This window comes from Fulmarus glacialis, unplaced genomic scaffold (genome assembly GCF_000690835.1).
Source record: "Fulmarus glacialis isolate BGI_N327 unplaced genomic scaffold, ASM69083v1 scaffold9657, whole genome shotgun sequence".
In the NCBI taxonomy this organism is placed as follows: domain Eukaryota; kingdom Metazoa; phylum Chordata; class Aves; order Procellariiformes; family Procellariidae; genus Fulmarus; species Fulmarus glacialis.
Window position 1 is genome coordinate 15184 of NW_009221337.1, and position 15431 is coordinate 30614.

At 36.1% G+C, this 15431-nt stretch overlaps 1 protein-coding gene across 1 annotated transcript in view; it reads right to left on the minus strand.

The window, feature by feature from the left end:
- The window catches only part of LOC104079151 (centlein-like), a gene marked incomplete at its 3' end in the record, with an annotated part of 37271 nt that overhangs the window by 8684 nt on the left and 13156 nt on the right, over positions 1 to 15431 (minus strand). Inside the window, exons 4-5 of the mRNA XM_009581076.1 lie at positions 9667 to 9800; positions 1442 to 1604 (exon numbers count right to left, since the gene is read on the minus strand). Of these exons, the coding sequence (XP_009579371.1) occupies positions 1442 to 1604; positions 9667 to 9800 (297 nt within the window). The remainder of the gene's footprint in view (positions 1 to 1441; positions 1605 to 9666; positions 9801 to 15431) is intronic.

Here is a 15431-nt window from a genome sequence, read left to right on the forward strand (position 1 = left end):
TCACTATTATGCAAGGTAAAGTGAGCTTTAAAAAGAGTTTTGTCATGCTTTAAAACAGTCTTATGAAAACCAAGTTTTATTTCCTTTCATATGTTGTAGAACTAGTCTGGAAGAATATTGTCTTACAAACACTAATAAAGAGAGTTCATATTCTCTTCACTTGTGCAATTTTTTTTTTTTTTTTTTTGAGTGACTCAAAGGATACCTTTAGCACCTATAGAAGCATTGACTGGAGAATGAAAAATGAAAGAAATATCAACTCCTGATACCTACATTCGGTGGCTGGGTTTTTTTTTAAATTCTGTAATTTACTTTGTCTTGCCCCAGATAGGTAGAACTCCCCCCGCCTTGTACATGTCCTGAACAACTTTGATGGAAGTCTACCTGTAGCTTGGCTGGGGTACTAGTGAATGTCTACATAAGACAGACTTAATGTCTATCACCACTGCAGTCAACGACGAACTTGCGCAGAGTTAAGTACACAAGAGTGTGCTGGGCACCATGTGCTATAAAATGTTAGCCAAGCACATCTTTAGAAACCCAGTACTGATTCTCGCTTGACACAGGCCCAGCTTCACAATTTTATCACACACTGCATACTCTAAGTAAGATGATAAAGGGAAACAGTTTTTGAAAAAGCACTGACAGAACACAATTTGAGAAAACAGTTCCAAGACTGGTAGAGGGTACATGAAAGTTGTATATACAAGTTCTTCCTTGTCTTCTGCCTTCTCAATGTTTCTAAAAAGGAAGGAAACATATCTTCTGTATTTCTTACAGACTGAAAAACACATCCATATAATTTGTTACACTGAAAAGGAGAAGTTCTGAGTAGTGTACATGTGACAGCTCTTCAGGGTTACCATTTTTCTTGCATTCATCAAAAATATGAATCAGTTCTGTAAATGTAAATATAGGTAAAAATTTTTGAATTAGTTATCCATTTAAAAAGCGATATGGCAACATTTTTTCCAGTTAATTTTGAGAGAGCAGGTTTTTGCATCTTAAACCAGTAAAATTGTTTGAGAGTCACATATATACATTATTTACAAATGAAAGGAATTTCCTCTCCTAAATTATCAAAAAAAAAATTGGAGAATTTAGTAATTGAAAGCTCTAGGAGGGGAATAAAAAGAAAAACATTGATAACACAAAATTACATAAAAAAATTTATATGCTTGGCAATTCACCCCTACTTTTCCTCAGATGCAAATAAATCTCGATTTTTAAGGCTCACAATTCAATGTAAGCAAGGGGCCATATATGCTGGGATGTAATTAGGCCAATAAACTCTGTTACTCTGCCAACCATATTTTGGTACAATAAAGATCCAGAGATCTAAAGGATGCAACACTACACAGTGCTTTGATTACTCCGTCCATTGATATTGTACAGCTGGATATTAAAATGAACCCTGTGATCATAAAGCAGAATGACATACTTTTTGATATGATGTTGTTTCAGCTATGTGAGCGTCTTCTTGGTCTTTCAGTACTTTTTGTGTATCAGTATTGAGAGCCTGAAGCTGCTTTATCAGCTCAGCCTGCTGTGCTGTATGTTTAACGTTTTGTCTGTAAAGATTCTGCAGCTCCTGTAACTCCTTCCTGTGCAAAACAAGCAATAAAGAGAAATTAAGAAAAAGAACAACAATGACCTCCATTAAACAATTGTGCTCAAATAATTTTATTGTAGATAATGAGCTTCCTATTTTCATTTATTTTTCTGTCAATTGCCTTATAAACACCAGAAGTTACATATAAAATATTTATCACATACTTTTGTGAAATATCTACAAAACAGTTAAGTTTCAAAATGGAATGCTTTTCAATTTCCCTCTAACGCTCTAACTGCTCTAAAATAAATGGATTTTCACTACTGCATCAACACTTTCTAATCAATATTCAGTTAACTCTTTAGCAGTAAGTGTCAAAATGTAAAATATTTAGAACATATGGACTGTAAAATAAGTTTAATCTTTTTTTTTTTAACTAGAACCATCAGAAAAAAGATAAAAGTTTTTCTTAACTTGCAGAGTATGTGTAATGCAAGTCTCTTTTCTGAAATGCATCTACTCCCTAGACACACGAAGTATGTCTGCTGATAAATTACTTTTTGTCTGCAGGTACAGCATACTGCAAAAACCATAAGCAAAGTAAGTAAACTTTAGTGTGTATTATATGACATAACAATAAAAGCTCTATAAACAGAATAATAGGAATCATGTTGTAATGAAACCATAGGATAGATCTAGTATAATCAGTCTGCTTGAGAATTTTACTGTACTGTTTATAAATTAAGGCAGAAACGAAGATCAGTAACTCTTACTTATTATAAACAATGATTAAAAACTTCTGTAACATATGTTAATAGTTCAGATGACTCCATTAATCTCTTTTTATATATCTTCTACTTAATTCCCTGTTTAATTCACAAGCACATTTCACACTATTATTACATACAGATACTGAAATACAGTTTATCACTCCAACTAATTTTCTTCCCTGCTTCCTCAAACAATTTTCTTGGTAAGCTCCAACACATATGTGACTTCTCTGTGCCTAGAATTATCATTAACAACAAGAGTTATCATTATATTTTTATAATACTGCAGGAGATGTCCAGTCAAAGATTACCATACAAAAGGTAAGCAGCAATACCAACTTTGTTGTGTTTTCCTGAGAAACCGCAGAATGACAAAGAAACCATTTTAAGGCAACTTTCCAAAAAACATTTCTTAAGACCTGTGCCACATATGTTGATTATTCACTAAAGGTACAACATCTGAATAATTATATAAAAATTGAAATTACAATAGCACAGTCAGACAACTTAATGTTGTTAAAAAAGTACTGTTTAAAAAAGCCTGTTAACAAGCCAATACAGGAGAACACTTAAGGACATGCTTACTTAACAGTATTTAGGTCCTGCTGTTCTCAATGAGATGTAAAGTAGCTCCTCAAAATTAATAGCAGTAGAGGTGCATTAAGGACTCTTTATGTAACAAAACCAAAGTACAACTGCAGTATGTACTTCGTATATACTGTTTGAATTCTGTTCACAAGCATAGCAGCAGAAATAAGGACACAGTGATATATTAGCGCTTTCCGACACCTTGTACAACAGGCTTCCAAACAAGCACTTGTTTCATTTCCCTGACTGTGAGTTTACACTAGAAAATGACACATCTTTGCACTGCAGTTACAACACGGATTATATTAATTTTGCACAGGTCCTCCAATCAGATCTTCATTTTGTTGTGGAACGGAAAAACATGGGATAACGTTGAATCCTCAGATACTGTTGGAAATGTGGGCAGTAACTGTTGCCAAAACTGCTCTGCTATACTGCTGCTCTTTAATTTTTATGCAAACATCAATTCAGCTATCTGTGTCTGTCACCTGAGAATGCACAGTGTTATGTGTTCTCTAACGCTCTGCCCACCAGAATATGGTGAGGGACATGAAGGGCAACAAGAGGTTTCTGTAAGTACATTAGCAGCAAAATGACGACAAGGGATAAAGTGGGCTTACTGCTGAAAACAGCAGGGCCTCTGGTAGCAAAGGATGTAAAAAAGCCACAGCACTCAATGCCTTCTTCAGCTCTGTCTTTAAAGGTAACACTTGCCTCCAGCAATCCCAGGTCGCTGTGACTCAGGGACTGTCTCAGTGGAGGAGGATCAGATCAGGGAACATTTAAACAAACTGGACATACACATGTCCATGGGACTTGATGTGATGCACCTATGAGTGCTGAGAGAGGGTCAATAATCTTTGAAGGGTCATGGCTATCAGGGGAGGTTCCTGAGGACTGGAAGAAAGCATGTCACACTTATGTTCAAGAAGCAGGATCTGGGAAGCTACAGCAGTCAGCCTCACCTTAATCCCTGGGAAGGTGATGGACCAAATAAAGGACAAGAAGATCCTTTAGTAGGATCATCATGAATTGGGAGTAGTCACCATGAATTTACAAAGAGGAAATGATGCTTAACCGACCTGACAGCTTTCTCTGATGAAATGACTAGCTCAGTGGATGAGGGGAGAGCAGTGGATGTTGTTTATCTTGACTGGAGTAAGGCTTTTGACACTGTCTCCCACAAAATGCTCATAGACAGACTGATGAGGTATAGGCTAGATAAGTGGACAGTAAGGTGGGCTTGAACCTGGCTGAGGTACCGGGCTTAAAGAGTTGTGATCAGCGTCACAGTTGAAGGCCAGGCACTAGTGGAGTATCCTAGGGGCTAACATTGGGGCCAATACTTTTTAACATCTTCATTAATGACCTGCACAATGGGACAGAGTGCACCGTTAGCAAGTTTGCTGATGACACAAAACTGGGGGCAGCGGTTGTTTCACCAGATGTTTGTGCTGCCATTCAGAGGGACCTCAACAGGCTGGACAAATGGGCTGACAGGAACCTTATGAAGTTCAACAAAGTGAAGTGCAAATTATTGCCCCTGGGGAGTAATAACCCCATATACTAGCACAGGCTGGGTACTGACCAGCTGGAAAGCAGCTTGTCAAAAAATGCCCTGGGGATCCTGGCAGACACCAGGTTGACCATGAGCCAGTAATGTGCCCTTGTGGCAAAGGCCAATGACATCCTGAGCTGCACTGAGAAGAGCGTTGCCAACAGGGGGAGAGAGGTGATCCTTCCCCTCTGTTCAGAAGTGGTAGGACAAATCTTGGTGCTCTGTCCAGTTCTGGGCTCCCCAGTACAAGAGAGACATGGACATACAGGAGGAAGTCCAATCAAGGACCACAAAGATGATGAAAGTATTGGAGCATCTGCCATACATAGAGAGAGGCTGGAAAAGCTGAGACTGTTCAGAAGGGGAAGGGAAAGCTCAGGGGGATATTATCAACATGTATAAATATCTGATGGGAGTCTATAAATAAGATGCAGACAGACTCTTCTCAGTGGTAAAGAGGCAATAAGCACAAATATAAAACACATGAAATTCCAGTTAAACATAAGAAAAATGTTTTTATCCTGTAAGAGTAGCCAAACACTGAAAGAAGCCACCCAGAGAGGCTGCGGATTCTCCGTTCTTGGACATACACGAACTCGACTGGACACCACCCCGGGCAGCCTGCTGTAGCTGATACTGCTCGAGCAGAGGGCTGGACCTGCTGGAGCAGCGGGACTACACAATCTCCAGAGGTGTCTGCCAGCCTCAGCCACTCAGTGATTCTGTGTGATTCTGTTACTAATTTGCTTGCAGCGTGCTCAAAGAGAGTATACAAAATCAACCCCATGATAATCAGAAAAACAGCTACAACATAAAAATGAATTTCTGATCAAAATATCTATTAATATGCTTACTCAAATCAGCAAACTACTAAGCACTCTACAAGAGAGACACCTGCCTGTCACTGCAGCAGGATAAGGATGTCAAGTCCTAAGTAAAATGACACTCTCAGGCGAGCATGTAACAGAAGAAATAATCAAAAATTGCAAATTGGATGTAACAAAGGTAATGACTGGCATTTAAAATATATGTGCCTATATACACACCCATATATATGTATGTATATATGCATCTATACATGCATACACAGATATGTAGATATATATATATGTAAAATATATAAGTTATGTGGATGTGTACATGTATGCATACAAGTAGGATATCTATATACAAATATAAGCACATATTGATAAAATGTTTCAATATACTAGACACTCTAAACAAACATTGAAGTCACCAGATATTACTGAGAAAAAAACCATCTCTCTGTCTCTAATCTAATACCTTAAGACCATACAATGGGAAACGAAGAAATTTATAAAAAGTGAGCTGCGCTCTTCAAGTCACAAGAAAGAGCCTGCTATGAGAAATCATCAGGTTTTTCTCAAGTCAAAATAGAAGAGCATAACTAAATCATTTCGGCCACTAAAGTAAGATTACCACAACCTTAGTAGATTTGGCTTTAAACATTGCAACGTTTCATTACATGAAGACACTACAAACTGGACTGCAGCAAGACTCAAAAATTTTACACCTTGTCCTGCCAATAACAATACTTAAGAGTCATACTATTGTTTAGTATGGGTAGAGAGCGCTCTGGCACTCACAGCTGACAAGAGTGTGAACTAAAGTTTCCTCCTATCCTTACAGGATAATATTAAATAAAACCTTTATGTCCTGCACATACCAACAGTTTAAGAGTAAACTGTGGCTTCCCAGAGATGTAAATGAAATTAATAGCTACTGTCACTCCAGAAGCTATATAACTGCAAATAGAGTTAATGTTCATCACATCCACCACTTCAGGTGATGTTGTTGGCTTTGTTTCACTACCACAGTTTTGGTGAATATGCTGGCATTCTGAGTACCTCAGCTACCCCCATTACCAAGAGAATATAAGAGGGTTTGGGGTAATTCAGGAAATCTCTAGATTCCATTACCTGTAGTTTAGAAATACAACACAGTGACAGGCACTATGAATTATGGCTTCTCAGGGGAATGGCATTGATACTATGAAATGGTTTACAGCACACAGCAAAGAATAACCTGAAAATCCCAGAGCAGCAAAATAAGGGCTGAGTAGAAATCCTACTGCCTCACAATTTACAGCATGGAGGTAAACAGCAACAGCAGCAAGGAAAGGGGAGGGGGAGCAGGGCGAGGGGAAAGAAAAAAAAAAGTAATAGTTACAAAAGAAGTGGTTGTAAAATGATCAGGGATAGATTTGGACTAGAAACTAATCAAAGGAATGAAGTCCTAGCACACACTTCCAGTAAGAACACAGGGGCAAGAAATTCGAATTCATTTTAGAATAGAGCTTACTATATTCGCAAACAGTTTAGTATTTCCTGGATACCTGTGATAGCAAGGCTCAAGTCTCCATGAGTCAAGCAAACCTCTCCAGTTTGATGTTCAGAGTTCCAGAGCTTTCTGCCAGTGAGACACAGACCACCAAGTACTCAGCAGTAAACACAAAGTTCTAAATCCTGACATTTAGCATAATTTTAAAACAAAAATTGCTGAGATGCATTGGAGTTAATCTTCAGAAGCAAACAGCAAGGTTTAATATTCTTCAAGAACATGAAAATGGAAAGGCTATCAGGGACTCTAAATAGATCCAGAAAATCTGTACTGAATGCAAACATGAAAAATATAACAAGGAAATGCATTTCACAGCTACTTTAGGAGTTTGAAATTCAACCCAGTGAGATCAAGAGTGCTTTGCAAAAATAAAGCCAGGATTTCCCTATACTGCATATGAAAGAAGACACCAACTGAAGGAAGCCAGTTTCTTTCCCTTCTTCTTCCAGAGCTTGTTTCTAATAATTATGACTATGCCTCTGGTCTATTTTCAAAAAAGGGGAGTGTGGGGAAGGCAGGCAGGCAGCAGACAAGGAGAGAGAGACAGAGCAGTGGGGAGAACAGAGAGATTTGCAAATTAGATTGTCTTTTTCAGCTCCAAAAGTTTGAAAATGATGATGGGAAACTGGAGATAGTAAGAGAGATGGGGTGTTTTCCACGCTATTTTTCAAAAGAATTTTCTGCCAGCATTAAATGAAAACTGAGCATTCAGTGTGATACTCGTATAAGACTAAGTTTTAAACAAGGATAACTAAAAAAAAAAAAAAAAAATCAGTTAAAAAAGAAATGCTTCAATCATGAAGTCAACACAGTTCTAAGATCTTGGCCTAGGAAAACGAGAAGTTGTAAAGACTTTATTTTCTCCTCAGATTTTTGCCTTTAATTCTGGAGTTGTTGCTTTCTTTAACTTAAGTAAGACTTTGGCTTTTGTCTACATAGGCTTTTATTGTTTTGACTTTTTTCATTAAGAACCAACAGAAAAATACTTTTATCTATGTGCTGACACCTTGAGAAGATAAGGAGAAACTTCAGTATTCTGTACTACAAAAAAAAAAAATATTTGAAATTCTTTGTATTACTAACTACTGAAACTACTGCCTGAAACTGTGAATTTTATATAAGCCATTTAGCATAAGCCTTCTTTTTTCATAATAGAAGTGTCAACAAGAAACTTGTAGCCAAAGACAGTTCATTAAGAAAGATTAGCAAACATTGAATTACAATGACACTGATTAAGTACATAGATATATACAGCCTGTCAAGTATAACTCACGTACTAGTGATATGGAAAAATATTGTCATTCATTACAATACCAGTTAAGCATCTAGGAAGGAAAACATTTGAGCACACAGAAAAACATACGTGATCAGTTTGCCAAACTCTTTTCCATAAATTTAGAAGGTTGGTTGTATGGAAAAACATACAGAAAAAGACTTCAAACACTTCAAAATAAGTATGTTGTCCATCTTTTTGTTACCTCAAGTTCAAACCTTATGTTCAAAAAAGTACTTATTTTAATTACATATTTAAATGAGACATCTGTGACAAATTCTAAGAGGACGTTTTGTAGTGAATAGCAAACAATACATTTTGAGAAATTCTAAGTTCAACGATTTGCCCAACTCTGCAATATCCTAAACTGCAACCAACAAGCAGTGGTTTTGCAAACCTCGACTACCTGACTTTAAAAATGTCTTCTTTGCTGTCCTTAGTCCTCTCACACATATATATATATTTCCGAGACCAATTTCAGAAGATCGTAAAGCCTATTAGTCCATTGGTGAATTCCACAAATTCCAGTGATTGCCTCTTTCAATAAAATTTCCCATTAAACTTTGCCTATTTTTATTGACATCTGAAAACCCAACTATTAAAGCTTTTAAATATGAAAACAAGAAATCATTGTTCCTGTAAAGATTTCAACAAATACTAGGCTACCAATTTAGGTTAGAGGCATCAAAAGTCATATTTCTATTTTTTTCTGAAAAAGACTGAGATACTGACTTCCTAAGTAAAATTATTTCTGCTTGGAAAGCAAAGAGGAGCATCCATACCAATGATTTCTGTATCCCAACTGCAGCTCTTCAGGCATCACCACAGTTTGAGGTAATACTGAAGGGAATATTATTTGTCTAACACAGGAATGATAAACACTGTGCATGACTCAAAGAAAGAAGTGAAAAATGGACAATTTCCTGACAATCCACTTAAAATTACCAATTGTCACCTGCCATTACCTTCCTTTTGAAGAATTCAGTAGTCTAGTCAATTCATATAATTCATTCCACCCCTCATTTCTTTTCCACAACTCAAATAATGCAGCACTAATCTTACAGATTCAGTGTAAAGAAATGGTGTGCTAGACCTAAGATAAAGCTTAAATCACTGCACTTTAAACCTTTAGCACAGGCCTATGTAGACTTCTGCTGACTCGTCAGATTTGACTCTAATTAAAAAGTTAAGTTAGGCTTAAAGTTTTCCCAAGTTTAGGGCATTTAGTCTCTCAAATTAAATGTTTATGTCACTAATCATATTGGTATTTTGTTACTTTCAGTGGTAGTTCTCTGACCCAATGCTAATGACAGAAGTGTAATTTTTGAAGTCCATCCCTACTCAAAAACTGATAATAATATACTAAGAGACTCTCAGAAAGAGTCTGCATAAACTATCATCTACTGGTAGACTTCCAAAAGCTTTACACCTTGCAGAACAGAATGGTATGAACATACACTGTTGCACAAAAATATCTCTAATGCAAGATACTGCTTTGTAAGTGGAACAATAGTCTTTTTGAGAAGATTCAGACTTAAAGGTAATGAAATCATGAAATACTTACTTAGCTCTGATCACATCACAATCCTTTCGGGAGAGTTCTTCCTGTTTCACAGCTACCTGCGATGACAAGTTACTGCATATACTGCGCAACTCTTTCATTTGTTCTCTTGCCTCTGCTAAATCAGTTTCTAAATTCTGCAAAGAAAGCATTTGAAATGTCTTAAAGATAACGTATAAGAAAGAGTTAAAATGTACTATGCGTGTTATCTACGTATATAGACATATGGATGTGCACATACATACATGCATATATTTATTGTGGTCTAAGCAAATATATACAGGTATATGTACATGTGTGCATATGAAAAATGTGAAATACCAGAAAAAAAAGGTATATTTCAAATTTTAGGTGGCCACCCATTCTTTACTGTAGGAAGTTTTCCTGAATTCATTTGTTTGCTGCATGTGGAAGGAGAATCCTGAATCAAATCTTTGCAAAGCAATAGTACACTATTTAACTACTGAACTGATTAAACTGATTAAGCCTTGTTTTCTGTGTAGAAACCAAACAGAAAAAACCTACTCCTAACAAAAAATAGCTATACATTAATTGTTTTAAGTTCTCCAACAACTGCACAATATAGCACACATGAACTAAGAATCATGGATACAGATTCATTTTTGAGACTGCTTGTTAAAACTGCTCTGATTTTTGCACTTCTAATTCAGTGCAAGGAATAGTTTCTTCAGGAAAAGGAAGAGCATACAAGAAAATTTCTGGAAATGCTCGTTGAAAACAATGTAAACAAGCAACAGCTTGCCTTTTACAGTAAGCCTTCCTATAGAAGTCAGTCAGCAAAGTGTGAAGGTGTATCTGCGAAATACAGCAGCAAGGCAGCTTACTCAAGGCAAGACTTCGGTCTCTACATAGTGACCTTACTAAAGGTTTAGCAGCTCAGAAGAATACTTCAGTCCTTAAGAAGCCTGTGTATGACTATTCTCCCAGAATGTTTTGAGGCAAGAATGGAAATAGAAATATTACAGCAATATCTAGAGCAGAGTTTCAGAAGGTGGCAATGGCCTTAGACCTGCTTTGGTATTATGCTACTCACAGTCACAATCACTTGTTCTCAGTAAGGCAAATATTCCAGAATTCATCAATAATTTAAAATAAATACCTCCTAGTAGGACAGCATCCCAAATCCACTGCCAACAGTATATTAGTTTATCCTCCATTTACACAGAGACTTAGTTAAAGAAAGAAAGGAATGCACATTTTTCCCATTCAGCAATACCTCAAATATTGAAGGTATCAAAACACTTTTATAACTGAAAAGCAAATAATTAATTGCCTGTCTTTAAAATAGCATAGAAATGTCTTATACATATTTGGATGTATCTGAAGTGTACTACCATCAAATTCTTTGAATTTGGACAAGAATTATCATGTCCTATTAATAATAGTAACATTAATGTGAGGAAATAGCAAAATTCATGAATGAATGAGGTGGGAAAACTATTTGTTTCATGATAAATCTCAGGCTATATTCCTGGTGCACCCGACTAATGAGTCATCATTCAGTCTCAAAGGCAGGATAGCAAAAATTATTTTTTCTCAGATGACAAAAGATTTCAGAATGATAGGAGACAGTTCATTGTATCAACACATGAGAATGTTGAAGTGTAATGAAGTATTTATAACTTAGAGCCAAACAATCTTAGGGTTTCTCCTCACTGTTTTTTTTCCCATAGCAGCTAAGAGTTATTGTATATGTGAACAACAATGATAATAGTTCACATTTTCTATGAATACATCCTATTTGCCTATCTTTCACACCACAACAACTACAGAGTTGCAGAGGTTTTTCATGGTAGAGATTAAAAAAAAATCTGGTCTTACCAACGCTCAAGTTCCCATCCTCCATTGCAGGGTACAATACAAAGAATAACTAACAAATGATTTTGTCATAGATACAACTTCAGAAGTTACACAACGGTAGAATTTAAAAACATGAAAGAAGTATCTTTCAGTACTTCACCCCATTTGCGACATACGCGATTTCAGATTTTGATTTCAACTAACAAATTAATCAGTTCAACCTTTTGAACTGATTTTAAAATCTTGACTTCTTTTGGAAATCAGAAGCCTTACTGAAAGAGCAAAACATGAAAAAAGGGGCAAGGAGGGACTGGTTATACAAATAGCTTATATACTGAAATATCGTATATTGAGGCTTTCAGTAGAGCTTTTGTATGTAAGTCAGAAATCTAAGATAATGAAATAACCTATAATCTTTTACACTCAATTTCTGAGTATCTCCATTTTTTTTAAAATCACATGGAATTTATTATGTTGCCTTTTAGTTGATACAGTAGCTGAGGAGGTAGTTTCATTGCATAAACATGCAGACTGAAAGTTTGCTAAATATAAATTCTCCTAAACCTGATTTTCAAATTAAAGATAATTTCAATTGTACATTCTAAACAGTTTAGAATTCAATCTTTTAAAGCATATTAAAGCAAAGTAAGTGCTATTTAAAATACAGTAAGTCAAAACATCTAATAATTCAGTTATACAAGGAAGAAAATGCTTATTTTAGAGAAAAATACAAGACACAGTAAATGATACGATAGTTCTTTATAACAGTACTGAAAGTCAAGCACAAAAAAATTAGTCTAGTCATTATTTCTAGCCATGAAAATAGGTGATCCTAACTAAAATGAAATTAAGATAAATAGCAGAATAATAATTTAAGGTAAAACATTACAGAAATATTTTGATCACTTCAAGCCCAAGAACTATAAACTCAGAAAAACCAGAGAAAAGGTGAATTTAAAAGAACTTCAAACATGAAAAGCCTAACACAAGACAAGGCATGAGACAGCATAGCTGTGCACAGATTATGGACTCACTGTGAATTAACACTAAGGTTTTGTTATTTGTAGATTCAAACCCTGAGAAAGTCACTTTCAAATACAGTAGCTTTGTTTTCATGTTTTTTCTTGTTATGTATTATGACAGAAGTGAGAGTATTTTTTCAAGGTCCCACCTCAGTAGGACTCTCATTTTTCAGTGGAACTAAAATCCCAGGCTCTTCTTGACCAGAGATGGCTGTTTCTCAGCATGTTTCATTTTAAAAGAGAACACCTCTCTGTGTCTTTAAAAGCTCCCACCTTCAGAATTTAGGAACTTTAAAAAGTACTTTGCCAACCAGAAAAAAACAAACAAACAAACAAAAAAAACAACAACAACAAAAAAAGCCCAAAAAAACCAACCAGTAAGCAACTCCACTACCTTTTAGGTCACCTCCACTTAAAATCTGCCAGTCTGACATTTTTTCTGTCTACACACAAAGCCTTTTGTAACTGTCTGAGTTTGGGAAAATACACATTCTTGTTATTATTAAACAATAACTTAAGTAACCTCCACCAAAAGAACAATAAAATAACTCAAACAACCTAATTCATTCTTAAATATAGAGACTCATCCATGCATAAGGTGGCTGATTGACAGCTTTTCCACTTGTGCACTTTCAGGAGATAGAGAAAGCTCATACAAGCCCTGGGAAGCATAGAAGAGTAATTTGCAATAACTACTTTAAGGCAGAAAGCAAAACCCTATGTTAATTTTTTGTACACTATACATTATTTATATGGGAAAGACAAACAATAAAACATAATTGCCACCCTTTTAGCCATCTCATCAAGTCTCTTCCTGTTATCAGGTCTGTTCCCGTTTTCTGCCTCACTCGGATTTGGCTAATATGACAGATCTTTAAAGAAATATTTCTTAAATGGACAAACTAGCCATAGAAGCTTTTTCTCTAAATTTTAAAAAGTGGAATTTTATACCCCAATTCAGCTTATAGTAGGTCTGGAAACAACCAGTCTTTGAAAGTGACAAGCGACACTTTTCTGCACAGAAAATGGTTTAAAGACTGAAAAAGAATGGGCTAGTAACACTTAGCTCAGTCTCTGATCAGAGGGCCACTTTTCCAAAAGAAGAATCTGATATTTTCTATCATCTAATACACATTTTAAAAACAATGTTGGGGTAGCTTACATTGATAAGGTTTCATTTTATTCTTCCACAAATATAGGAGATTAACATGAATAGTGTCTTATACATCATCTACAACATTGTTAAATATAGTGTTTATTACCAAAAAACACGTACAAAAAGAGATGCTGGTTCAAGTCCCAAATTCAAGGCTGAGAGGCAGAACTGACTTTCAGAAGGGGATATAATTTCTGAATTAAAATTATTTTTATCTTTAACCATTTTTACAATCACTTGAGAACAACAATACAATTCCATTATTGAATTTACTCATAAATTACTTTTTAAAAGCATTTCAGGGACATGTTATATTGGGGTGTATATATTAGAACATCACCTACAGCCGAATATCATGTAGTGTGATAATGTTGTACTTGGCCTTTGTGAATAAGGAAATTATTATTCTTTATTGTTTATAAGCATCCTGTTAAGAGCTAATCTGGCATTCAATATTGATTCTCGGGTGTCGAGTAATAGGAATGGGGAATGTCAGGAACAGAGAAACTAACTCAAACTGAAAATTAAATTTTCAAGCAAATATTTACGGAAGAGTTTATGTAAAAACAGTGATGAACTACAAGAATAACTTTGTGTTTTTACAAATTCTTATTTTACAAAATACTGATAAAAAATAATGAGACAACATATCACTACTTCCTAAAGGTCAAATATGGTATTTCCCTCTTGCAGACAGTATTTTTAATATGCTTCTCAATCCTTGCAATAGTCTCATGAGATAAACAACTTCATCTAACTCCATCTAACTAGCAAAGGAGTATAGTCACTTGTCTAGTATCACAGAAGCCAGAGGAAAGTTAAAAAAAAAAAAAAAAGGGGGCAAAAGACGGGTATCACAGAAGCCAGAGGAAAGTTAAAAAAAAAAAAAAAGGTGGCAGAAGCCGGGGCATCAGACCCACGGACACATGCAGGCTGGCGGGGACCTGGCGAGGTCTCCAGTCACAGACCCTGCCTAAAGCAGGTTCAGCCAGGGGCTCCAACCGGGCTGCTCAGGGCTTTACAAAATCACGGATTGAAACCTCTAATGATGGAGATAGCCCAACACTGCTTTCCACCCCCACCCTACAGCGGAGTTTGGTGATTAATTCTGTTTAGCCAAGCTGGTCTCCTGTTTTCCTGAGTATCAGTGTGGACCATACTTGGGCTTGGAGGAAGCTGTCTTTAAAGACTTGATAATTTTCCTAAGCTCTTTTACCTTTCAGTGATGCTTCTTATGGGATTCCACCTACCACTTCCCTGAACAAACTGAAGACTCTCCTCCTTAATTCCAGGTCTGTACTGTGCTACTCTCCTTCCTTTATCTTCTCAGGATCTTGGTCTTCACAATTTCATGGCTAAGGCTGTCACTGATTATTATTTCCTTAACCCGTTTTTCCTTGTTTGTGAACACTGCATCCAGCCTTCTGTCATTCCTGGTTGGCTCATGGAATACCCATCTCAAGAAGTTACCTCTGTCACCCTCTAGACACCACCTTGACCTGCTTGTGACCTCACTCTGAAACACCGACACTAGTTACTCCCATCCCTGGATTCGCAGGGCTGTGATGCACCTTTCTCTCTTGAGCATGCTTTATCAGCCAGGAAGAAAGATACACTAAAAATTATTCTAAAAATCATTCTAAAAATCTTTCTGTTTTCATTGAAGGTGTGGGTAATAATGATTTTCAATAATTTATCCAATATTACAAACACTACATTTGACAACTTGAAAATTATTAAATCAGTTTAGTACACACTAGATTTTCTCC